The sequence below is a fragment of the Aythya fuligula genome, chromosome 3 (genome assembly GCF_009819795.1).
Source record: "Aythya fuligula isolate bAytFul2 chromosome 3, bAytFul2.pri, whole genome shotgun sequence".
NCBI lineage: Eukaryota > Metazoa > Chordata > Aves > Anseriformes > Anatidae > Aythya > Aythya fuligula.
The window spans coordinates 36,145,344-36,172,830 of record NC_045561.1 but is presented as its reverse complement, the minus strand read 5'-3'; the positions used below and the strand labels follow the sequence as shown (position 1 = coordinate 36,172,830).

Genomic DNA, 27,487 nt, shown 5'->3' with positions numbered 1-27,487 from the left:
ACACAAGTGTTGAGTACAATGGTTCTGTATCCCTCTCATAATGGTTTAGATCTTAGCTTAAACAGTGTTTAAAGTGTTGTTTTCTTTTCAGCTTAAAGTGGGTGCCAATCTTCATACGCATACAGGCACACGTCTAACTCTTTGTCGAATGTCTTACTGTAAGAAGCCATTGTTTTTTGTCTATTTGTTTCTGTTCCCTCAAATGGTCATTTTCCAAGTTCAAGGTAGTAAGTTATGGGGTTTCTATGGAAATTTCTCTTTGGCACTCCAGAAAACAACACGTTTTGCTGTAGTTAACCACTATATACACTTGATACGGTACATTGAATTTCAGGTGCTATGCTCAAGGACATCTGCTGAGAGTAAAGCACTTATCTTTTCTTCACCTTATTATCCAGTAGAAAGAAAGTCTTGCTATTGTAAATGGTAAGTATCTAAAAGAGGGGAGAATTGGATCACTTGTTGTTTACTTGTTTCTAGTGATATAAAACACTGACTGTGGTGCAAGGTCTCCAGAAGCCCATGTGTATGTCTAAATCTAAGGGTAAGGGCTTGCAGTGCTTAAGACATACTTGACTCAGAATTCACATTGCTTTTGTGAAATTTCCCTCTAATTGTAATGTTTTTCCAGCATAACTTAGTGCTGGATTTTTAAAATTTAGTTGGTAGTTTTTTAGTTCATTGACCATTTGATAATACTTTTTGCCTTCAGATTCCTGAAGAAAATCTTCCTTTAAGATTTTTAAGTTATGCAGTTGTGATCTTCTACCAAACAGCACTTCACATCCCTTTATTGTGAAAGCGTTGTACCACGGTAATGCACTGCTTTCCTTCTGCTACTGTTTTTGTTTGACTGGTGTTATATAACAATAGAAAAGTTGTCTGTGTGTTTCTGTTTCTCTTAAAACCGTCAGGTGGGAAATTCTGAGTCGATTCAAACACAGATTCAAACTCAGTGAGGGAAAAATAGCACACAAAATGCCATACCAATGAGATTTCTGCCTTTTTTTTTTTTTTTTTTGGTCTAGGAAGGATGTTCATCATGGGGCAATGAATCATCTTCCTAAGTCATTCACAAAATAGACTCCCCTTAAACTCCCCGTTTTAAGTGTGCCAAATTTTCCAAGCAAGCTGGTTTCAAATTCATCCATGCTAGCACTACTGGCTCTCATATGTCTTATATATTTCGGCTCAGGATGTGGGAGTTTCAAGTGCCTTTTCCACCAAGGGATGATTTGAGGAAAAGGAGGAGGGTGAAGTAATCCTGATGGTCCATATCAAGTATAGACTCAGTTGTAAAGCAACATCTACTACTAGCACAACGTATTCCGTCCTTGCACATTCTTCACTGGCAAGTGAAAACCCTTGAGCCAAAATCTTGGGTCTTTTCACAAAGACACATGGGCTGCTATTACTTTCTCTCACCATATCAAGTGTATGCATTGCATTCCTTCTCATCAGAAGAGAGCCTCAAGTTGTTATACTTGGGAGTTGTCCAATTATTGTTTTTGAGAACAAACTTTATTCTTAAATACTATCCATTATTTCAATATTTTAATTCATTCTTGTACAATGTTTTAGTGTCTCCTGTGACTATGGTTTAATTCTGAAAGCATTAGGCTCTGCTTACAGTACAACCTTAGTATACTTAAAAATCATCATAGCCATTACATTTAATAAATACATCACCTTTCTCCTACTCTAAGCAAGGAATACAGGAAAAAAGTGAGATTCTTCTCCTTAACCTCTTCAAGATTCTGTATCTGATTGGGGCAGCTACTCCATAGTCAGGCGGATCTTGGAGTAGTTGTACATAACCCTTTCGGGTCTTCTTCAGGTCTGTAGTGAGGACACCCTTCTCCTCAGCAATCCTCTGCTGTCTGAGTTGTTCAGTAAGGTTAACAGTGAATTTATGTTAGAATATTCTGCAAAAGCAATTATTTGCCCTGGGACTGAGGCGAGGACTAAATTGTAACCCTCTCAGCTGTATTAGATACAGTTGAGACTCCCAGGCATTTACCTCAGCTATTGCCCATTTCTTTTGGAGGAGTTGCAACTCCATGATTTGCATCATTTTGCATCTCGTATTTCTTTCCTTCTGCACCGTAAAGGAACTGCTGCAAGACATCTGCAAGTTTCTTCAAAGCCACAGAACCCTGACAGAAGAACAATCCAGTCCAAAGACAACTGATCTCCATAAATTAGTTAGAACAGCATCGTTCTACCCTCTTCCAACTGAACTGGGTGAAAACAGGAACTAAGAAGGGCGTAGGTCAGAGTAAGGGACAGCCTGAGGCACACCGATGTCTTTGACCTATTCCTCCCAGACTAGTATTATTATGCTGACACTTTGCAATAAAATCTTGTTATATAAATTATTTCTACAGCACAGCCATATTAGAATTATAAAAGAGCTTCTCCAGGCTTTATCGTCGTCACCTGATTATTCACTTTTTGAAGTACAAAGTGTTTGCACAGAGTACACATGCATATGTAACGTGCCTTTGTATTTTTATGTTCCTGTTGCAACTTGTTTTGACACAATGAAAACTTGTTTTGAAAATACTGAACACCTACAACAATCCCTTCTGGGTGCCAGACAACAGGATTTCTTCTCCCGTGACTACACAGGCACAGCCAGCTGGTTTGTTTCATGGAACCTCTAATAATTAATCTCCCGTGTAGAAGACGTTTCCTACAGCTCACCAAATACTAGGATTTGCTGTTTGTTTATAATAGAACAAAGTCAGAGTTGCTAACATTTTTTTTTTTCATCTATTTAGAATGCTCTCCTTTAAAATTCCATTTGTCAGGAGCTACCTAATTCAACATCTTTAGTACTAATTAACAAAAGGAACTTAAATTAATAAATTGCTACCTTAATTCCACCAGTGGGTTTGTATTTAGGTCATATTTCATTTGAGTGCTTATTAGATCCTCAACAGGTGGTTATATTCCTCCTCCTGCATCTCTGTGCCTTGCGTTTAACACTGACTGGAAACCAGTGTTGAAATCTTCTGCAAGACCATTCTTTTAAAAGGCCTCGTACCACTATCATGGCGTAGTTTTGTCTCCTATAAAACTCAGATGCGAGATGTTTAAGCATCTCTGCTGTTTTTACTTTACATAATGCATTAAAAACACATTTTTATTGGGTGAAGCATGTTATGTTGTCTGTTTATTCATGGGTTCTTCCACAGCATTCCTCACAAGGCTAAAGATACATCAGCACTCACAACAGATCAGCACAACGCAAGTCTCCTTGCTCTCTTATGACAGTGGGATAACAGATGATTAATTCTATGCTAGACACTTTATGACACAATCATTACAAGAAAATGGTTGTTCAAACAAATGATCTGACTCTGCAGATCTAAGATACTAAAACAATTTAAGCGGCAGATACTTCTCAGCACAATACCTTTTGGTTGCGTAGTTTGAATCACGCTGTAACAGCCAGACCCACACAATGGATACTCTCCAAGTGGCAAAGGCTCAGGAACTAATCAAAGCCAGGCCTATCGTGGCATGCAGTAGACATCCAAAAAGCAACCGAAATCCTAAATCATCATTTGAATATGAACATCACAAAAATTTATCCAAGCAGAGCCGCAGAACAATAAAGATACCTTCCAGGATTTCTTTATCACTCCAAATGTACATAACGATACTTGGCCTGGGTTCATATTTCATATTGAACAAAGCTTCTCGATGCCGTGCTCTTTGGGTTGTGGTTTATAATTTCCTTACTAGGCAGCTTTATCTATAGCAAATATTTTGCTTTTATGTGAAACAATGTTTACAGTTCTCCATTTTATACATCTCCAAAACTGGCGATGCCAAGCAAACATCTGAAGTGTTTATACAACAGCAAAACAATAGCTCAAATTACTGCTACTGGGACTGGCTAAACTCACAAATGCACAAAGGATTCAGCACAGTGCCATTACGCTGCTAGCAATTCTTTCCTGGGTGCCAAAAAAATCATCAAATAATCTCTCTTCCTCTTACAATATTTCCATATTTCTGCCTTTTTTTTTTTTTTTTTTTTTCCCCCAGTCTACTTCCTTTTCCTGTGATTTACCTACACAGACTTTAGTAAACATCTGTGGCCACTTCTACCTGGCAGTCTACACAAAGGCACTGACCGTGCATGTAGTTTGAAGGACTGGGCAGTAATCAAGAGCCAACAGAGCTGGAGATCTGCAGTGGGCAGCTGTCAAAACACTGATTTTTAAAGAAATACTGTTGCCTTCAGCTTGGTTCGTAGTACTATATGACAGAAATTTGTCTGCAAAACTGCAAACAAAACAAAAACATTGTGTGACTAAAACCATAACAGGAAATCGAAGTAGTAGAACTAGTGAAACTAAATGCGTACCTAAACTTCAAGCATTCAACTTCACTCCAGAAAGCTGTTTTTCTGTGTTTTACTAACAATGCCTATTGCCACTAGAATTTCTTGGGGTTACTGGCATTTTTAATTCAAGTAGCACAGAAAGGTGCAGGAAATAGTTATATTTAGACATATTTTTCAATGGTTTGCTGATTACAGAAATAACAGGTGGGTTTACTCCATATGAAGCAAACAGAAATAAAAATTAAACATTAATTTGGTTGTACATTCCATTTGTGTCTCTGTTCCAAAAAACTATATTGATTTCATAAATAAAGTCAAGAATTCAACATAGCTCTGCTATAAAAATTAAGATGACTCTGCTGCCTAACTTAGCATAAAGCAAAATGAATCTTGACAATCTGTTCGAATAACAAAACCACCATAAATATAACAACCTGACTAAAGGCAAAATATAAAGGAAGGGAGTTTTAGGGAACTGCTGTGGAGCCAGGACTGTAGACCATTATGTAGGCTGGCAATTAATGTTTAGCTTAAAGAAACAGCCTAAGTAGGGCTGCCATTTAGCAAAAGATAACTTTAGTTCCAAGAATGTACATGTTCCTGAAGGCATGAAACCCTACTGGCAATTACAGATGAAAATTAAGGCTACTGGACATAATCAACTGAATTCGTTAACAAAACTAGCAATTTTCTGAATCATCTGGAAATCAAGATTTTGGGGTTTATTCCCTTACTGGTTTCTGACAGATATATATTTGGGAATTTACAGAAACGTATGGCATAGAATCATCCCACAGACAGAGTCCCGAGCCACATACAGCAAAACAAATCTCTGCTTTAAACCAGTTTTATCAATGCCTTCTGCTTGCCAGTTCAAGAGATGAACATTTCACTTCCTTCACCTTCTCCACAATGTATATAAATAGCCTTGCTTCAGTCAGATGAAGGCTCGTGGTCTTAGATCATAGCAACTTTGCTTCTGCTTTCTCAACTTCCATTTTCCCTGCGGGGATTACTCAGTGCTTGGGGTACCAAGTGTCTGTGGAGATGGGAGATGCTGGAATCTTTCTGTCACAGACAGCCCAGTCACCCCGTTTCCTTGCCTGTGGATCATGAGAACAATATTCCAAGGACATCATGGAAAAATTCAATCTTTGTAGAGTCTTTCTAAACATAGTGCAAATTCATGTGAAATTTCCAGTCCTATGAGCTACTATGTGATAAGCCTGCTCTATTTTTCCTATTTGCTGAAGAGCCATAGGCTTATTGTTCCGTTCCAGGTAAAGGTTAACTTCTTACTGAAACACTGTTTAAGACACCTCCTATTTCCTCCTATATAGGTTACATAAATGCACACGGAGCAACACTGCTGCAGAACAATTATTTAGTAAATTATTTAGTGTTGATGCCAGACCGTGCAACTAAGAACCTCTTCTAAATATAAAAGGCAGGGTGAAGAACAAGATGGAAAAAGGAGGGTGAAAAGCAGGGAAAGTGTTAGTAGCAGCAGAGAGCAGAAAAGACTGGGCAAAACCCCCACTCAGGAGTGAGGCTTGTAAGGCAAGACAACAAATAGAAAGATTGAAGAAGTGAGGAGGTCACAGAAATAATAAGAGAACTTGAATGATCCGTAAGAGGATCCCTCACTTTTAATTCAGCAGCAGAAATGAAGGGTTACACCACAGATGTATCTGTAAGGAGTCTGACAACTAGCATCCCTGAAAACAAAGTTTGCTGGCAGGTGAAAGTTGCGATTTCATCATGCTATGCACTTTGCTTTGCCAGATCGCTTATCAAAAGGGGCCGAAGGCAACATACCAAAACATAAAAGAATCCTCCCTGGATATTCATTAGGACAAACCAGTCAGAAGGAAAGGGAGATGCCGAACAGCTGTGATTATAAAAATATATTTAAAATAAAAGCTATTTCTGTTCTTCGCTTAAAAGACACACGCTTGACTATTAGAAGTCAGAGAAAACTATCAAAAGGTCAGAGATCTCTCTGAATTGGGAAAACAGGCAGGAAAAAACTCTTAACACTTGTATATAAAAGTAGAATAATGCCAACCAAAAATGAAGTTGAAGGACAAATTAGCTGAGCCCCCTCCAAATAAAAAATAGTCAAATACTACAAAAGTCATTCAGGAAAAAAAAAAATGCTCAGAAGAAATGAAGTCACAAAGAATAAATGAAACTATTTTTGCATCTAAGTTCACCACAGAGGCGCTTAAAGAGTTTACCACACCAGAATCCTTCTTTACAAGGGACATACTGAAAGATTTGACTCATGCAGAAATGTCAGCCAAAAAGGTAAAGAACAAAGCAACAAAATACACACACGGAAATCAGCAGACCCAGATGATATTCACACCCAACAGTTCTAAAGAAATTCAAGTGTGAGAAAGTTAAACTCTCAAATAGCTTAAAACCTCCTGCTTAAAACAGCTTGGTACCAGAGAAGTGTGATGTCAATTAAAAATAAGGTCTGAGATAAGGAGTTGCCTTATGAATTAGTAGAAAATATTTTAAAGAAACTATAAAATTATAAGAAGTCGAGAATTAGTGGACTTAAATAAATATGATACATTGGATAGGAGTCAAATTCATACTTCACAAATCTCTGATCTTCTTAAGGTATGAAAAACACGTGGACAAGTGATATACACTGCTTGGCTTTCCAACAGGCATGTGGGAAGGTTTTTCAATGTTTTTTAAAAAAGTGAATTGCTGCAGCAGGAGAAAAGATCCATGAATGGATAAACAGCAGGCCAAGATAAGGAAAAAAAAGATAGGAATGAATGATGAGTTCTCTCAGGGTAAAGTCACCTGAGAACTACACCAGAAAGGGGTGTTTTCACCTGTGTTGTTCAACATATTCCTAGCATGACCTGCAAAATTGAGCAAAAGAAGATGGCAAAGTTTGCTAATGGTAACAATTCCATCAGGGAAGGAAAAATGAGAGCTAATTATGAGGAGCTACAGATGGTTCACACAATAATGGGAGACTGGGCGATAAAATACCAGGCAAAAAGTGAATACTTACAAACATTACAGGCAGATATGTGAGGAAAAAACCTTAGTTTTACATACACAAAAACCAGAGTCTCTCAAATACAGATAATAAGGAGATCTTGGTGTTAAAATGTCAGCATAATGCTCTGTGCACAGAAAAGCAAGGCAAACATTAGAACTGGGATAAATAGTAAACCAGCCAATACCACTACATCATCATATAAATGTATGGTGAACATACCATGAGTCACATGCAGTCCTCTATCTCAGACAGAATACAACAAAGAGTAAAGTTATAAGGATGTAGAACAAGGGCAATCAGAAATATGGGGAAAAGTGAACAGATTAGGAGAAATGACGACACAAAAGATGTGAAAAGGCTCATAAAACATAAACAGTATGAAGGGGATCAGTGGAGATTAATTTTTTGCTGCCTCTTTTGGTACAAGAGCTAAGGGTTAACAACTGGGCCTACCAGGAGGCAGGAACATAAGAAGCTGACAAAGCTAGTCCTTCACACAATACCTTGCTTGCCTGTTCCAACAGAGTTTTATGACGATAAAAACTCACTTGGGCTCAAAAAGCTGTTAGACAAACAGAAGACAAATTAGGCAGGGCTGTTAAAACAAACAAACAAACAAAAAACAACAACTCTGGATGTAGAAATCCTAGAGTATGGTAGAATATGCAATAAAAATATCACTACATGCTTTTCCACACACTTTCACGGGCATCTTCCACCAACTGTTGATAGAAACATGGTACTAGGTTAAATAAATATTGAGTTTGACTCAGTACGACTGTTCTTTGTGTTTAACAAAGCAATTACAAATATTACTCAAAAGACAAGACAATAAGGCTCACCTGCTATTTCTACTTAGTTGTTTACTTTGTAGTTGATCAAATAACAGTATTTATCTGGGCTATAAAACCTCTGCTCCTTTTCAAAACCACATATTTCTTTCTACCCATTTCTCTAAAGCAAGGGAGGACTTTTTTTTTTTTTTTTTTTTTTTTTTGTATCAGGTCCTAACTATAATTCCAGGATCTGATACAGATTTAGCAGCTTTTCTAAATGTATAAAGGAGCTCTCTAAAGAAGCCAAAGCAGTCAGCTGATCATAGTTGTAGAACAACTCCCAACCCTGGTTATCTAAGAACCACCTACATTAAATTCTGGCCTTTAATTCCTACAGAGCAGTTGTCTTCCAACAAGATGCTGATATTTTCTACTTCTGTCAAGCAAACTCCTCCAATCTATTCTGTGCACTTCTCTTGTCAATATAGGAGAGGTTTATTTTTTTCATACTTAGTTTGTATCAAAACACACATACGTACAGTTCACGTGCACATATACATAATGTCTATATGAAAACAGAAAAATGAGTTGCCTAACAGATTTAATTTCTATGCATTCCCTATAGTACCTATACTTTTCAACTTCAAATAGTTATTTGTCTTCTCCCACAGCCAAGGCTTTAATGAGAAGTGACCAGAAACAAATACCCAGGCCCTTCTGTCTTGGCGGAAATCCACATAATGCATGACAGCACTGAAGATCCCTGGCAGGCACCTGTCAGAAACTAACATACCATATCTTAAGAGTCAGACTTAATTATCCAAGGAGACATTTAAAGAAAAGTACATGAAAAATATGACTCAATAAGTGTGACTATCATGTACACGCACTATACAGTGTAGTGTATGCAGAAGAACAATGTAAAAATAAAACAATATCCCGGAAAAAAATCTAATTAAAAACTCTAGTAATTTTGCCTTTATATCTTGCAATCAAAATCATGTTATTATTGAGGTTTGCTGGTAAATCAGCTGGGAACATGTCACAAGGACAACTGCAACCATTAAATATTTTAACACAACAGTTTTCTGCATTTGCCTTTACGCTTTTCATTTATAATTCTGATGAACTGACACTGCCACAGAAAATAAGAGTTTTGATTTAATGGTCTATAAAATCAAATTAACTTCTTTGTAAACTTCACATGGCTGGGTCACCACATCTCTTCTCGCTGTGGCTGTCACAGCATATTGGCCCTTTTGCATTCTGAGAAAGAGTCCACCTGAGGCAACAAAATCTCTGCCCTATTGGATTTCAGGCGAGGAAATCACTTTTGTACTGTTTCCGATGCAAGACTCTATCGAAAACCAAAGAGTTAAACAAGTGACCCAGCTCAGTACCTGCTCCATTCATTTGTACCCCACTAGTCTTCTCTGTAAAGAACCCTCTGAACCTTTCAAACATTCAGACACGAACACACACACGCACAGAGCAAAGGATAGGTCCCAATGTTTTGCGCTTCTTTCGCCTACTTCCTTATTTTTTTCCTGATTTTTTTTTTCTAAGTTGAAGGTAAAGCAGAACAGAGACAAGGAAAAAGCTTTCTGAGGAGCATATACATGAATGCAAACAAGTCAATTTTTAGAAATCTGCTCTTTCAAGATCCCTACTGTGTATGAAACAATCATGTAATACATGCAAATAAAATGTGTTACTTTTACAAATAACGAGGGAATATACTGAAATGCCAAACAAATAACAACAAATGATTTATTACCTTAATTACACCTATCAAGCAGAGATTACAAAAACGCTGCAGTATTTACATGTAAACTTTAGAGTGAGATCCAAGGCATCATAGGTGGAAAACAAAAATTTAAAGGAAAGAGAGAAACCTGTTACCTTAACAGAATGCAAAATGTATCAGAAGATATTCTACCCAAAATGCGTAAGAACTTTCAGCTAATAGAAAATGGATGAATTGAAAACTGGGTTAATGTCAATACAAAAAAAATCATTAGGGCACTCAAAATACAATGAATGCAACAGCAAGCCCTTGAAATATTACAATTTGAGATTGTCTAAACAGCTATATGATGACGGGTCCCAAGGCCCCCAAACTGTCCCCCTTTTTTTTAAATATCCTTTTGTTTGACCAAAAGATATATTTCTGTCTCCATACAAGGCAAGTTTAATGCTTAAAGCAACCATTCCAGCCCAACAACCACTGGCACCTTCACGTGACGCACATCTTCTCACTTCACGATATTCAAGGAAAGCGTATTGGTGAGGCTGAAAATGCTACGGCCCAGTGCACCAGCCTGACACGTTCAGATCATAGCACGGTTGTGCTGAGCACAAACCATAGCTCCAGCAGTGCTGAGGATGCATATGAAGCTCGCACAAGATGCGCCTGCATATAATCTTAAGCTGCACTTGACCTTATGGCACAGCAAAAGCCAATATACAGTTGAGAGCACTTGAGCCCTTTTAAGCTTTTACCCTGCCAGAGCACTGAGTGAGATGTAAAATTAACACCACAATCAGCAAACATCAGTGAATGGCCAGTGACAACAGTCATTCAGCAAGTAGTTTTAGCAGCCAAGCTGGAAAAAAGAATACGAACCCTTGGGATGACTTTTTATTTTGATACCAGCTTTCTGCCTCCTGCTATGTTTAATGATGAGTAGGTAGATTTATGTAGGATAAAACAGTAAACTGAGTCCTAACTTGCTCTCCCTGAAGTGTAACCTAAGTCTCCAGAGCAGCACTGGATCAGACAGGAATTGGGCCTGAGTGCATCTACGGACTGAACTTAATTTGTATAAACAAACGAGCTTTATTTACAGTATCCCTTCATAAAATCCCAGACTCGGAGTCTGCATGCTCTTTAAAGACTCCATTTATGTACTCCTGAATGCCTATTTAAGCAAAAAACAAGAGAGCTTTCCCATGGAAACTGCATAGAGATGGTTTACTTCACACGTACACCACAAACAAGGCTGCTAACTTTCTATAATTCACTGTATTTTCTTAGGCTTGCCATTGTACTTCAGGACAAAATCTTTTGGAGAAACTGCTTCCACAGGAGGCCACAGCCAGAAAAATAAATGACCTACAAGAGGCAGAGCCTGAGATGGGAACTGAGAAGAAAGAGTCTCTTGTCAGCTTGTAGGAGAATTTTAATATTTTTGGGATTGCTGCTTCTAGCTGGAGGAACAGGTTAAATTTTTGTGTTAAGTTGAGAAATGAGAAATCTGGAGGCATCTGGAACCACATTATTTAAACAGTTCTTGATTCGTCCTTTAGGATTAAATCAAGCCAGAGGGCAATCCTTTGGCTAAGACAATAGCAAAATTCAGTCACCAGATGCTATCTCTCAGTGAGGAATACAAGCCAGTGGGCATCACAGGAGACAGCTGATGTTAAAAGCTGCTTACTAGGAGACAGAAAGAGAAACCCAAATACATGAAGTTTATCAGACAAGCACAAATTGGTCCAATTATTTCAGAAAAGAAAACAAGCAGTTTTTCCCTGTGAATGAAAAAGATTCTGCTAAACTGATACTCTGAGCATTTGCCTTTCAGATTTAGGTGATGTGTGTCTAAGTGTAAATGCATACAATCTACATCTATATGTATATATTTTAGGGGAGTAATTTTGCTCCTACTTGTAATTACTACTGATTGTCTCAAGGCTACAACAAAGGGTTAAGTCCCAACTTCAAAAGAGATGCCTACATCTGCTCAGGGGCCAGAGAGATAAGCAAGGATACCAAGAATTTCGAGTTTGGCCCTCGAGTTGAAGGAATTGCATGGGCTCACCTGTTTGAAAAAAACTGAGAAGGCTGGCCACAGAATCAAAGTCCCTTTGGCGTGAACTTATGACAGCTGTGCCCATGGACAAGCAGGCTGCATGCAGTTGCTGAAAAGAGGCAGGGGCTGCCAACTGAGGACAAGGAAATCTCTGAGAGATTGGTGGTGCTCCTGCATCCTGCAAAGCGGTGTGGTACGCATGCTTCAGTACATGACTGGACAGCTAATGAACTCAGGACAAGAGCAACTAAAACTAATCCTTGACGGTGTCTTAGGCTGTGGTGAGGAATACAGTGTAAACCAACCCCTCAAGTGTCTGAGAATAAGGGTGGAGAATTTGGTCAGATACCAGAACATCAAGTGGTATATCCTGTGGACCTAGAACAGTAGGGCCAGAGAAATAAACAGAGATCTTTTTCTGTCTCAAATGATGCCAAGCACTTGGGAAACCATTTGGCTAAGAGGAAAAAAGACTACATGTATGCAGAACGTAATGGACAGCATTTATAAACACAAGAAAGACATCCCTGATATATCCAGGGCTAAATTTACTTCAGTTGAGCAGAGTTACATTACATTGATTCTAGAGGCTGCGTCACATATCCTTCTTTTCTTTTTTACTGGGGATGAATTGAGTTGGTGTTGGAACTAATGTGTTTAATTAGAACACTATCCTATACACGCCTACATATATTCCCATATACTTGGTCTGTAATGTGGCTATGGTAAAAATAAAATAGAATGAAAAATTATTTGGTTGTGTTGAAACATGCTAGCCTATTCTAAGAAGCCCTAGAAAATATTTTAAACAATATTTACATAAGTACTCAATTGTGTTAAAAATGCTCCTTAAAATATGCTAACATGCATCATAACATCATAGTTTTCTTGCTGTAGATTTATTTCTGGTACCTGCTCAGGATTCACTAGCTGTTCCTGCAAGCAAAGCGCTTTTAACTAGAGCAGCCTCTCTGTCTCTTTGCAGCTCAATGATAGTTATTTCAGACACTGCAGCATGCTTTCTTCCCCCACTTCTCATCATCTTTCTCATATTACGTATCCAGTGTAAAACTTAGATGCAAAGGCTCAAACATAAGAGTGAATAACCTCAAAAAATGTACATGTGATAGTAAGTGTACACATTTACTGCTTTTAAAAGTACTGTTATAATACTTCTAAATTTCAAGTGCAGGGCACAGAAGTCCATTTGTATATACCCACTCATAAATGAATGCACTTAGCAGACAGAACATAGGTACTTGTAAGCTTCCAGCTGCAAAATAAGTGCATTTTTTTTGACTACACAAATATTTTTTTGCAATACAGTTATATAAAAAAAAAAAAAAAAAAAACACACAGTGATGCTTTTAGTTATTGTTTCATTTCAAGACAAAAAAAAAGTCATCAACAACAACAACAAACCAAAATACATATACTGCTCTGCTAGAAAAAAAAGAAACAAGTCCACAAAACCAAATCATACTTGATCAGGAAATATCTCCCCTGAACACTACAGTATTAAAACCAAATGCTAGCAGAAAAAAAAAAAAAAAAAGCTACTACAATGCATCAAAATCCAAAATCAAATGTCACTTGATGTTCTCCATACTATTTATTATAAAATCTGCAAATGCTTCAGTCATTTACTGTCTGCTTCCATCACTTCCAAATTAGAATCAGACTCTGACCTTGCCATTCATTTGATTTACTCAGCTTCAACTATTTTCATTTGACTCTTATTTATGCATCTTTGCTAATTTGATTTAATGTTCTGATTGTCATTCAAAATGTTAATTCCAATATGCCTTATTATTTATGCACTTTGAGGCCTTATGTGATGAACGACTGATAATCAGTGTGCTTAGATTTGTTGCCGTTCTTACATTTTTATATTTTGCAAAAGCCAAATACAGAAGCAAGGCCACTACCCTTACTGCTCCATCCAGGTGAAATCTGTTCTGCTTCATTAGAAGACAGGGATAGCACACAGTATACAAAAGGAGCACCACTGCCCATGCTAGCTTACCCTTGCAACACAATCACTCTGGGAAGGCTGTCCTGTCAACTTAAATTAAAGGGGATACTAGGACTGAAGTGATATTTACCCATGCTGAAATCAAGGCTTGCAGAAAAACTGCAGAGGAAACAGTCAGAGATTCTCTGTTTCAGCCAACATAGAAAGCAGTTAAAAAGAAAGAAAAAAAAAAGAGAGCTCTTCAGACTTTCAGATAACTTTCTCAAGCTCTGGTAGGACTACCTACTCTGCTGGATTAGGGGTTTGCTCTACCTCCTCCTGTACTTTCGTGCCTTTTTATTACAGCATTATTCCATATCTTTCAGGTTTTTCTTCCTATTTTTTTTCCAACTCACATGTTTCCCTTCAGGGTCCCCCATACACCCACACAAAACCAAGGAATTACTTTGACTGACTGCTATTATGCAGATTACTCCTGCTGGGGGCTATCTCGTCTATTTGGTTTGGAAGCTCCTTGCAGCAGAGACTGTCACTACTCTGTATCATGCCTTGCAGAAATGCTCTTGTTTTGATCACTCCTCTGGCACTAGTGTTACAGGCATGATTAATACGGTATGTCTGTACCCATACAGGGGAATACTAAGACTCTATGAGAACACAAACAGTTTTAGCTTGCAGAACATTGGAAAGGTACAGTTACATCTGTGAAGCTTCTAGCACCGGAATACCGTGTAACAAATAGCAGGCTGACTTACTTTGCTCTCTTGGCCATTTCATTGCCATCCCAGCGTGGGCTGTAAGGGTAATTCTTCTGGGCCTGGGAGTACAGCTGTCCACTGTTAGTGAAGTGGTAGACTGACTGAAATGTTAGGGTTGGCTGGTCTCGAGGAAAGTACAGGGGAAGGTCAACTGAAATAAATAAAAAAAAAAAAGTAGTAAAATATACCATTGTGGTTTTTTTCCTTTTTTTTTTTTTTTTTTTTCAGGTAATAAATCATTCTTTTCTGTTGATTCAAAGGTGATAGGAAAGCAGCAATTGATGATTACTTCTAACATATACTTCTACATTTCTTAACAATAATGAATCCATCATATTGCTTAATCTATACAATTTTGTAAAATATTGTTAAAAAATTGCTTAGCTACTGTATCTCTATGTTAATCATAACACTTACATCATGATATTGTTCCAGAAAAAAAAAAGCAGTACTTTATAGTGAAATTTTCCCTTTAAAAAATACAGAAAATAAATTCTGATTATGCTTTCCATTCAATAAACAAATTTCTTTTTATCAGCTCAGCTGTAGCCAATTCATTCTAGTGCCCTCATGGACATCAAAAGCATCATAATTCTCATTTTTAAAGTGGTTAAGTGATTTGATAAAGGATGTAAGAAGGTTCGATCACATGAGTTAAAATAAATCTCAATTAGCAGTCATCTGTTAGACAAAAAAAAACCCCACAAAACCAAGAACACACTGCAAAGTCATTAATACCAAAAATACCTCACTAAAAATAAAAATCAGAACCTCTTAGTTCCCTTTGCTTCACTGTCTCATGATCAGCTAGCTCTGGCAGAACAATAAAATAGTCTGCAACAGTTAATAATATGGTCAGAAATGTTTCTTTAGCTTAACTTCTGCATTGCTAGATATGTACTTAAGATTTTCTTGGTCTACTTTTAATTTCAGGAGGTTTCAGAAACCTGTAATTAAAGTGAGTTATCAAGAGACTGAAATAATTTATATTAGAGGTCTAATTTAACACCAAAATTAAGAGAAGAATGTGCATTTTTAAAGGTACATAGACTTGCTTTGCAAAGCACCTCTGACTGTACTCTTATCCTCCCCACTGCAATACTTGAAGTCAACAGGATGAAAGAATATTCCAATGGAACGGTAATTCCCTGTAAATCTTCAGTTGTTTTTCCTATTTGGCATAGAGATGAGTTAAATAAATTCATAATGTTATAATTCATGCAAATAAGCCTGGTTACTCAGTTTTCTCTATTTGCCTCTTCATAGTCCTGCTTAAAGAGAAGGGAAGAACCCTGAGTTAATAATAAGTAGGTTGTAACAACCCAAGTAGGAACAAAAAAGGGTGTCAAAAATCACTATAAACAACAGATTTTAAGAAAAAGAAAGGAACATTACAGGACTGAACCCATCCACATCCACAACAAGATCTCCTCTCCAATGCATTTGGTAATTCATTACATTTTCTCCTCCTAAATACGTCATGGAACAGAGATCCCAACACTTCTTTCGAAATTGCTGCTCATGGATTGAGATATCAGTGCAAGAAAGATTTTTTTTTTTTTAATTCCATGCTATCATCTTACTAGGTTCTTTATTTTTCTATTATTTTTCTAATCATGTCTGCATATTTGGATGTGCATCAGCAAAACCAGAACTCCCTTTCCTCTAGATTTCCGTCCAAGCTCAACAAGTAAATACGTTCGTAGTAATGAAGTACACGAAAGTGAATGTGATATCCCAGCTGTAGTCTCAAAATAAAACAAATCACTTAAGATCACAGTGTTTGCTCAGTTCGTGACCTGGTGTCTGAGCTACACGTGATAACTCCCCAAGTCCTGGTGATTCAGCTCACACAGCAGCTTCCAGCAGACATTTAAATGGTAATGACATGGGCAGAGCTCTGCTAAATTGAGGGCAGATCACTGATGTAACAAAGGTTAGACTCCACGATTCCTTTGTCAAATTCCTCTTTATAACATGATTATTAAGTTGTATCACTGAAAAATATTGGCATATCGAGGCCATCTACCAGAAGGCAAGCTGTCTCCTCCCCTCACAGATGGGATGTGCATGCCTCAGAGTCTCAAGGACTTCACTGCAGAAAGAAATATGAAGCAAGGCTCTCTGTTTCCACATGATAAATATGCTGCTTTAGCTCGGAGTGCTTAAACTCTGTACCTCCAGTGCCTCTTCTCTTTCTTAAGCACCAGCTCCTTAAAGGAAAACTACTCTGTATATTGGTGTTTTATTCCTGTGTAAAAGGAATAAAGGAATAACAATATTTAGTAACACACTCAAGTAATAATTTAAGCCTTTTTTTTTTTTTTTTTTTTTTTTGAGAATTTCTGAATTCATTGTCTTTCCTCTGAAAATCTCTGTCCACATGAAGGGGGACAAGTAGAAGCATTTTTGTCCCTGTTAATTAAAATATAAGGTTTGCACTTAAGAGAAAGCATCTAGCATTAGAAACACTGTTTAAATGGATAATCGAGACATTGATACCATTAGTTTCTTTGCTTCCATTTGTTATGACAAGCCTTTCATTTTTACAAATATTTTTTCAACAACAGTATCACCAAAACGCAGAAGAAAACATTTTATGCTTTTATTAACCAAAAGCTGTATAGGAGTTTTCAGGATTCAACTACATTATAAGCTGTTAAATCATACAATCATATTAGAATTAAAATTGTGCATCCCACACCTGGCCAACAGCAGTATTATTCTGAACTGCAAGGAGAGTTTTGAATAATTTGATCTGCCTTTGATTTCTACAACTGCTGTTCACCTAAAATTGCCAAACTCCTGTTTTTCTAACTCAAGTGTTTCTTTAATACAAGGTGTGAGCGGAGTTCAGACCAAGCAAAAAAACCTGTCCCTAATTTTGGAACACAACCACACCTAAAAGACGAGTAAACAGGAAATAGCCTTGAGCTGTAAAGCATTATACGTATCTCAAGGTAGCCAGCTATTATTTCAGAAGTAGGAAATAAAGGCAAGAACTTACTTCTAGCACAGTGGATGCAAGTGCATTGACATTGCAAGAGTACAAAATGCTTGGATTTGGTGTTGTTTTACTTATATATGAAAAATAAGCAAATAACATTAATAATCAACATTAGCAAGGTGCATTGAAGATGAGAGGTCAAATTCTACACATAGTCACACTTACATTTTTATGAAGTGGCACAGACTGATAAAGTTTCTTTTTATCTGGCTGCATATGCAATCTGACTCCACATCTGTGCATTAATACAAACTAAGATCTGTCTTCATGGGATACGTACGGTGGCACAGGTAAGCGTTACCATAATTACATCCCAGGCAACATTCAGACTTTATCATGAAAAACACAGCACAGTTGAAAACGACACACTACTTCTGTACATCCACACCTGAGCTACGAAAACTATAAAAGCATGCTTTGGTTTGGCATGGTAGTTACTTAAGACCTTAAGAACTACAAAAACGTATTCAACATGAATACAAGTACTATTTCCAAATAACAGCTGACTCACAAAGTACCCTGGTGATATGTCTGCAGAAAATAAGCAGATGACTCATGTCTGTAAATTCCTGAAAGTACCAATAGTCCCTTTGCTTAGTCATCTTTTGCTTGGATGCTGGGTTCACAAGCTTTGTAAACTGTAATGAGGGATCTAGCTCTTAGTAGGACTCTCTCTTTTTTTCCTCTCTTCTAAACAGTGCAAATTATCTCTCTAAAAATAACTTCATCTACGTAAGTGAGTCACTTCAGCTAGCAAGCTTACACAAGTCATGCAGTTAAGCAGTAATATTTGGTTATGAAGGTAAAAATCTTGCTGTCAAACTCAGTTTTAAAATGAAAATTATGTCAGAGGAAGTCCCATTTACCCCTTCTCTCACAGAAATAGAAACATTTCCTTTGGAAAATGTAAACAATTATCTCATTCAGGAAAGTAAAGCTTTCTAATTCAGTTTCATGCTCAAAGTAATTTAATCATTATGATTTCTTACTTTGGCTTTCCTAAGCATCACGTTATTAATATAAGAAGAGCTCAAAGAAGCAGGCTGGGGAAAGAAGCCAATACTATAGCAAAACACTTACTTTCTCCTTTGTTACAATTTACAGACCATGTTTTAAGAGTCAAGTTCTAGAGATCCATACTGTTGGGAAAATCACATCTTTATGAAAGCTCTATATGAGGGCTGTTTTGGGTAATTAAGCATTGAGTAAATTCTTCAGTGATTGAACCCTAATTTTCCCACACAGTTCATAAGAAAGCAAAAGAACAAGGATTTGCTTGTTGAGAATGAGTCATGTTGTAAAGAAACTTAATTACAGTTTATAAATAGTTGAAGTTGCTCTCTTTTTGAAACAGAAGAAACTATCGAGAGAGAGAAGACAAATTTGCTCGTCTTAGAATTCAGTGCATACGTATATTCAAAACAGAGTTATCTTAAAGTCAAAATCCTGATTCATTAATAGCTGAAAACCTGTGCAAGGAACCAGGAAGGTTTAACTGTTCATTCTCTTACAGACCAATCATACGGCGATCTGGAACAGGTTACCCAGTTTGTCAAGCTTTTGTCAACAATGACAGGGTTGATTGAGACAGACTTATTAACTCTGAAGTAATGTTTTTAGCATCTTATTTAGAGCTTTTTAAACAGCACAGGAAATGTGGAAGGGATGTCTCGGCAAAAAAATACTCCAGTGCTGCTATAGAGTTTCTGAAGGAAAAATGTTCAGAAAAAAAAAGGCAGCTTTATCCGTGTTCCCTTCTCTCCCTTCAAGTACTGCAGAGAATAGAAGGAAAAACAAATTCATGTTTGAAATGCATGCTGACCATACAAATATTTCGAAGTATTCAGATGGCAACATTTACAGACAATTTCCCGTATACAGTTCCCCTGTTCTACAGAAGCTGTTTGCCCACCCTTTGTGAGACAATGGGTAAAATCCAGACATTTGTTTTCACAGAAGTCAACATTTACTCTGGATGTTACGTACTGTTTAATGCCTGGATGATCTTACAGTGGTTATCTTATTAACCTTCTGGCTGGTTGAATCTGCTGCAGTTTATTGCACCTGTAATTTGTTTCACACCCATAAACAACGGCTGATCTGGATATTTTACTGCCGAGCTTTCTACTTCTACAGGCTCTCATTGCCTGCACAACCTTAATTCAATCTAGACTTGCTTGAGGAGACAGCCTTCAAATACTGGACAACAGACTATTCCTTCCAATTCAGTTCCTAGGCTGGCCAGAATGCACCAAACTTAATTCAGTTTTCCATCCCACTGGACAGGTTTTACCCCTGTACACAATATTGAAGCCTTGCTCTTAATGAATGTGTATTCATCTCTTCATTATTTTTTTCATGTGATGACTCTAATCCTCATAAGATGACAGCTATGTAAAACAGTAAAAAAAATAAAATTGTTTCACAGCATCTTTGTGAGCTGAGAGGCTATTTAACAATTCCAGATGGGGAATGAAGGAACTATGAAAGGATGGCCAGTGTGCCCACTGACTGCTGAGTGCCAACATGTGGCACCCAAACGTCTGAGACTTCCTAACAGCTCATACTTCACACAGCTAAACACAACCCTTCCTGACTGCCACAGCAGGTACATCAGAATAAACCATTAGTGGACATGTGAAAAGTTTTAAATGATTTCACCAGAAAAACAAGAAGGGTACAGGAAAGATGGGCTAAAACTAAATCTCCAGAGAACCCTGAACAGTCACAACTCTTCCTGAAATCCCCTGACTCACTCCTTGCTTATCATCCAACTTCGGCCAGAAACTGCCTCTGCATTCAAGTATTTCTGATGAAATCAGTCATGAAAACAGGAAATACATATTCCAGGCTCCAGAATTATCTCTGGATAGTACATATTCATCATCATTTTGCTTCTTTTTTCAGTTCACTGAATTTCAACATCCTCTCTGCTAGCCCAGACCTCCGCTTGCCCAGCTCATGATGCTGGGAAGAAGCACTTGTGGATTTGAAGGAAGGGCCTCAGCCTGAGAAATTCCCTGAACTCACACCTCTCCAGTTTTTATGAGGTGTTAATGTGGATGAGACCCACATAAATTCACAGTGCAACTTGTTGGTAACACAGATACCACGCTATATAATAATGTTCTTGATACATCTATCAAGGTCTCTGTCAAAAAGATTTTGGCTGGTGAATTTTCTGACATGGCTTCTCCTTTGGGAAAGCTGGTCCAGACAGCCTGTACGCTGGGTGAAAAATCTTCCATCTAGCTTCAAGGGAGGACAGCTACCTCCATTTTTTTTAACACAGAAATTCCAGTATAGGAAGCCTTATAGGAATCATACTGGTCACTGTACCTATGGACTAACCTGAACAGGTTCAGCCATGAGCATTCTGGGGACCGTAATGGCTTAGCACAGATCTCTGCAGCAGCAGATTTCAGGCTACTTTGCCTAATGAATCTTTCCTCAACTCTTTCATGCTGAAGGCCTTTAGCCTACATTCTACTAGAAAAATAAATAAATAAAATAAAAAATGAAAGGGTCAATTTGGCTCGAAATACACACAATTACAAAATACCACAGCTATCCTGCTTTGGTGCATAATGATGTAGCCTTACAAGAATGAGAGTAAGGATGACAAATAACATAACAATGCTATTAGCGTGGAACTTTAGGTTAACAGAGCACAGTCATACAAGTTTGATTCTGTTAATAGATGAGAGCAAACATCCTTCCTGGAGAAAAACAGGTTCTTTGCAGGAAAACGCTATTTTGAAAGCAACATTTCAAAATTTCAAGTGTAAAATGAAAAGCTGTTTGTGGAATTTTAGCTGAGACACTTAGGGCACTTTGGGTGTGTTGATAATCACAGCTGTTTTCAAAATAATTAAGTCTGCCATTGCTATGTGAAATATCCTCACCATCAGCAAAGTGAACGCTTAGAGAGTAAATAAGATGACTTATATACAAAATGCTTCCAAATATGAAAATACTATGGAAAAAAAAAAGTGACAACATTTTTTCCTTAGCTGCATCGGTTATATATTAACTGAATGCACTTCAGTAAAAAAAAAAAAAAAAAGATAGATAAACATTGGAATGTGACGGGTTCTTTGTGGTTACGGAGCAAGGGCAGTATCTGGAATTATAACAATTTCGATTTCGGTGAGTACATGAAATTGACAGCTCCTTCTTTTGTACTAGGAAATGGATCTGGCAAAAGAACAGCTCACTAAGGAGCCAGTCGTGTAACAGCATTTGTATAATGATTGATCCTTGTAACTCCACAAAATTTCCTGACCCTGACAAATCAGCACAATATTTAGGAATGGGAAGGAAGTTAGGACCCCAGTGAGATGTTTAGAAGTTAACATTATTAGCTAGTCATTTGGAAGAATTCAGCTGGGATAAGGAAGGAGGAAAAGCGCTGAGGAACCTTTTCTTGAGAACTGCTTTAATGTGTTACCTCCAGAACGCAAGGCTGTTACTGGAAGTGCTGGCAAATACCCAGTTTGCAGTTACTTTGGCAATGTTCATTGTGACATCAAGGAATGCTTAAAGGAATATAATTTTCTTTTTTTCCTATTTTTTTTTTCTAGTTGGATGGGAATGACTTTCAGCTATTATCAGTCTGGGTGAGATTCGAAATAAGAATTGGTGCTTTTTTCAAAATTTTTGCACCATCAATACGTCCTATCCCCTAATGTATTTTATAATAACATAACATCTTTTACAGAAATAGCTATCTTCAGAGTTGAAAACACAGAAATCATTATTTCTAACTCCACTGCTCTTAGATAGCTCTTCAATCTTTCTGAATAATGGAGACAATGACTTGTGATGGATTAAACAGTTCTGACACATTACAGAGAGTAGATTTGTTTACTTTGTGAATTTCTATGAATCTGAAATAAATGTACCGTTTAGATTTTATTTTTTGTTTTTAAATGAAGTACAAAACCCTTTCTTATTTAAAGAGGACTGCCTAACATTGCTGTATCTATCTTGTGGTTCTCATTGCATTGATAATGGGAACTGCAATACAGTCGAGGCACCAATGGCAACCAGATTTCATTTTATGATTACTATTGTTTCTATTTTCTTTTGATATAGACAGATGATATGGTTGTACGAATATGTCATGTCTTTGTCACAACCAGTATCTCCTTTTTAAAGCACCCCATCCTTCATTCAAAAATAGCATTTTAAAAAAAATGTGACCTTGAGTTGTTTAAATACCTTAAGTTTCAGTGTCCTACAAACAAGACTATCAAATTCTTTGTTTAGTCTTACAGAGGAACTAAGTAACAGATCAAAGCAAGAGATTCTTCAAACAGTTCTCAGTTACATTTTTAGACCATGAAAAAGTGATGTAGCAACCTGAAAACTGCTTTTTAATGTCCTCTCTCTTCAGAGTGTCATCTCTCACCTCAACAAAATACTCTTGGACTTTAACAGCAAGACCGGACTACCTGCTAAAAATATCCCATGGCATATCTCATAATCCTATTCTGAGCCCAAATAAATGGCACAGTGACCTCACAGGTCTTTCCTTCTCTAATTCAAGTAACCATGATTACTTTAATTAAGACAAAGGCTTTTTATTTTTACCTCATTAGCTTCAGCCAGTGACATCTATTTTGCTTTATTTTTACCTCAAATTCTCAAAGATCTTCTTTCCCTCCCCTTCCGTTTTTATTTCCTTTTATTGTTTCTGCTGTAACAGTTTCTATAGTAACTTCTCCAAGTGGTGATGAGATTGATGCTACTAAAAGCTGCCTCTCCTCTATGTGAATTGCATGAAGATTATATTTTAAATACAGTTGCAGTTGCTATCAGTGTAAAAAGCAACCTGTGGCCTTCTCTTGGCCCTTTTCTTCCTATTCCAGGCTGGTGGTCATCGCGTGTTACTGTTGGAGAAAAGGTGAAAACTTTTCTTCTTTTTTTTCCACAGTAAAGGCACGATGCTAAATGCTGAGAAGTTCTACATTACTTTCCAACAGGGCATGAAGACTTTATACTTTTTTTTTTTTTTTTACCAGAAAAGCACCTGTACAAAAACATTGGCTTCCCTCGCTAATACTTTATGAAGCTTACAAGGCTTGCAAGTAAGTTCTTTTTCCTGTTTTCAATGCTGCCTGGGATTTGAAAGGAAACTGATTTATTTCATTCTCATTTGTGATCAGCATGGTGCTATCCTGCAGGCCAAGGATAACCTTTTCTGACACACTCTCTGTCCTCTTCTTTCAAACTTAGCTCCATTCAGTCTTAGACCTTTCAAATCAGATCTGTTTAACCTGCCCAGCTTAAGTGTCTTCCTGTTCCAGTCCAGAAACTTCCGTCAACTCAAGCCTGCATAGCCAATCGTCAACTTTATCTTCAGAACTTTAGTTCTGTGGAAGACAGCAAATGCATTACACAAGGTCTAGCTCTACAACAAAACATTTGAATACATAATTCCATTGCCAATGTAAAACCCAATTTGGTTTTCTAAAGGCTACAAAATAAGATTTCTGTTTTATTTCTAGAAATTTTACACCTCTAAAAATTCCATGGTGTTCTCTAGCACCTTGATTTTTTCTCTGACAGCATTGCCTACTACTAAACCCATGGAAGATCCCTGTGAAACCCATGCTGATCCTCTCCTATTTGTTTTCTACTTGCTACTATGAACAATTTTCAGTTTGCTATATCTCACTCCTTTAATGTAATTCTCACCTTAGAGAAAAATTTCCTGTATGGATGCCATGTGAGATATCAGAATGTGTAGAAACAAGACATAGGCATGGAGAAAGAAGAAAAAGTACCAAGATCTGTACTCAAGTCCCAGCTCTGTCAATGACTTTTTGTGACCTAATTATATTTTTGCCCAAAATTAAGTATATAAAAGAGGATTATATCACTTTGCTATCTCAGGTATCTCTTGTAAGACTTTATTAGTTGTCTGCCACATACTTAGATATGCAGTAGTACTCTACATAGATCTACTAGATAAGAAAAAGCAATATTTCACTTTTTAGAACAGTGCGATTTGAAAGAATTTATTACAAAACCTTTCAGTCCATTTGTTAAAGTACTTGTAGTTCCTGGGAAAACATCAATTAGTGCCTACAGCAATACACTACTGTTTGAAAGGTATGTCAGATATATGTGTCTCTCAGAAATTAAAAAGATACTATCCACAGCAAAGCGACATTTAAAAATACTTTTGCACTCCACCCACGTAACAGGCCACCATAAAATACCTGTACACCCCAGTTCAGTTGTTTCCTGTTTGCTTCTGTCATACTAATTTATGAATCATCCTTGTGACCACTTTTCCTTTTTTTTTTTTTTTTTTTTTAGCAGATTTTAAAATATGAACCTAAAACTAAATTATACTGATTACAAAACAAATACAGAAAAACAGGAAAAGAAGAAAATAAGACCTGTTTTCAGGTTAACTTGCTTTGATTATGAATACCCAAATACAAAAATGCTCGTTCAGCTCATGCAAAAGTAAATACCCCAGATGGAATCAAAGGAACATGATGTTTAGAGTACTCTTAATGACAAACATTAAATTATCAGCTTTCAATACAAATTTCAAACTAAAACTAGTTGGCAGTGCCCTGTAGGGAAAAAAAAAAAAAAAAAAAAAAAAAAAAAAAAAAGATCAGTAAAAGGTTAATTAATTTACCAAATGCTGCAATGCAGCTCTGGGATTAGCCCCTGACTATGCCTAGTTAGGCGTAGAACTGTGTGCTCATGACTCGCGATACTGTTCCATCACTCTGCCCAATCCACAGCTCTGCAGGGGATCTGCAACTTTCTTTGAATTCAGTTAAGTGATACACACCTCACTACACAAAGAATGTCACAGAATGCTTTATTTTGTTGGCATTCGAACAATGTACAAAGTTTTGAAGAGACCCTCCCTCTGCTCAGGGAATATTTTGCTGTAGACAGAATGATGCACTCAGGAACTTTCAAGACCAGATTCAAAGAACTACTGTTATTGACTAGAAGTACTGAGAGTCACAGGAAAAAACTGTCTCATGAGAGACACGTAGCAAACAGACAAAAAATTACTCTCAAGCATAACATTAGAATGGTTCTTGACTTCTAAGAAGCCAGGTTTGCATCACTGGGACTTCGTTAATCTTCAGTTTCTCCAGTTTCATTTCATTTAAGAAAGAAATGACATTCCTATTATCTTTGCAGACTTTTGATTTATTTTTCTTTGATCAGTATTCAATTTCTCTTACCGACTCCTGAAACGTTTATTTTGTTATGCTTGACATCTCTGTTGAGCCATCTTGCTTTCCTGAAACTACCAGATGTTACCCCATTTCCCTGTATCTTATTTGTCATGTTCTCCCTTTTATCCTTTTCCCTAAGTTTTCACAGTGTCATTTTTTCACCCATGGAACAATGAGAAGAATATAATAAAAGCACTATATCGTAAACCAAAGCACTTCAATTACATAAAAGCTCACAAAGCCATCAAAACATGTAGAAGCTATTTAATGAAATATTCCACTCAACACTTGCCCCTGCCTCAGAAAACAGCTGGGGCAAACAACAGTTTATTTTCCCATACCTTTTCTTGAAGAGGCTTCTCTTTCACAATCAGACTAGCTTCCCTGAAGAAGCAGAGCCAATGCAATCTTTATTCCCTCCACAGCTTATTTTTCCTGAATTTTAAGTGTTAATTGTGATCACTGCCATGCACTGATATTGATGAAGAGGAGCAACTCTTACAGACTATCTTCCTTTCAGCTTCCAAAAGCTATGTGAGCAAGTTTTACATGACAGAAAAAAGAAAAAAATAATAATTCTCAGGAACTACCAAACCCACTCAAATGATTATTCATACTCTAGCAGCACACAGGAGTCATTGAGCATGTTCCAACTGCATTGAACTCTGTATCAAAACAACATACACTAGCTACTTTTACATTTAACATTTGTATTATTGCAGTGATATTTACATTTACATTTACCAAGACCTGTAAGTCCTACACAACGAGAGAGCTCTACGGCCAAAACTACAAGCAGATTTAGAGGAATGTTTACAGGGAACAGTCTTCGGTTCTGGGTTCCAAATTACTCAGATAAACAAGTATTTCTTGAACATTTTTATTATCTCAGTGACTGTGGAGTTACTGTGTCAGGCATGTGATTTTTCAAATAAGAATCTGCAGAAGCGATTTCAAAAAGAGGAGTAAGATCTTAGATGAAAGAAAATACTTTTGCCTTGTCACGTAAGCTCTTCTAAACCCTCATAGCAAACAGCAAGTGATCAGAAACACGCTCATTTAGGAAACATCTTTCATTTAAGACTTTATCAAACCTCCTTACTAGCCATTTACTACCACGGAATCTAACTTGTTTATTTAAACAGCTGCTGGAGGAATAGATGAAGGGGCTGATGAATGCTCATTAGCCCTGTTCTGTTGACTATCCAGGAGAGGGACCGTCTTGTTTAAAGGGCAGTATCATCTTAAACTACACCAGCTGCCTGAAAAATTAACACTTATCTAAATTCTAAGGACTATTGCTGCTCTACTGAGTGATTAAAACGGTATCTGAAGCCTACTGAGTTATTTCTGCTTTGAGAGGGAATTGATAGAATAAATTACTTACTTCTTCAATGCAATTTTGTGTATTTACAGGGAGTGGGCATACATTCTTCTTTCTCTGAACACTGCTGGAATAAACTGCACTTTTTTTGCAGTGTACTGTAAACCTGTCTTGCAACTACTAGCACTTTTTCCCTATGTTTTTTTCCTCTCC

The 27,487-nt window shown here is 37.2% G+C and overlaps 1 protein-coding gene across 1 annotated transcript in view; it reads right to left on the bottom strand.

Moving 5' to 3' along the window:
• Positions 1 to 27,487, bottom strand: part of BABAM2 (BRISC and BRCA1 A complex member 2) — a 166,900-nt gene that overhangs the window by 7,622 nt on the left and 131,791 nt on the right. The window contains exon 11 of the mRNA XM_032183862.1: positions 14,717 to 14,869. Within this exon, the coding sequence (XP_032039753.1) occupies positions 14,717 to 14,869 (153 nt within the window). The remainder of the gene's footprint in view (positions 1 to 14,716; positions 14,870 to 27,487) is intronic.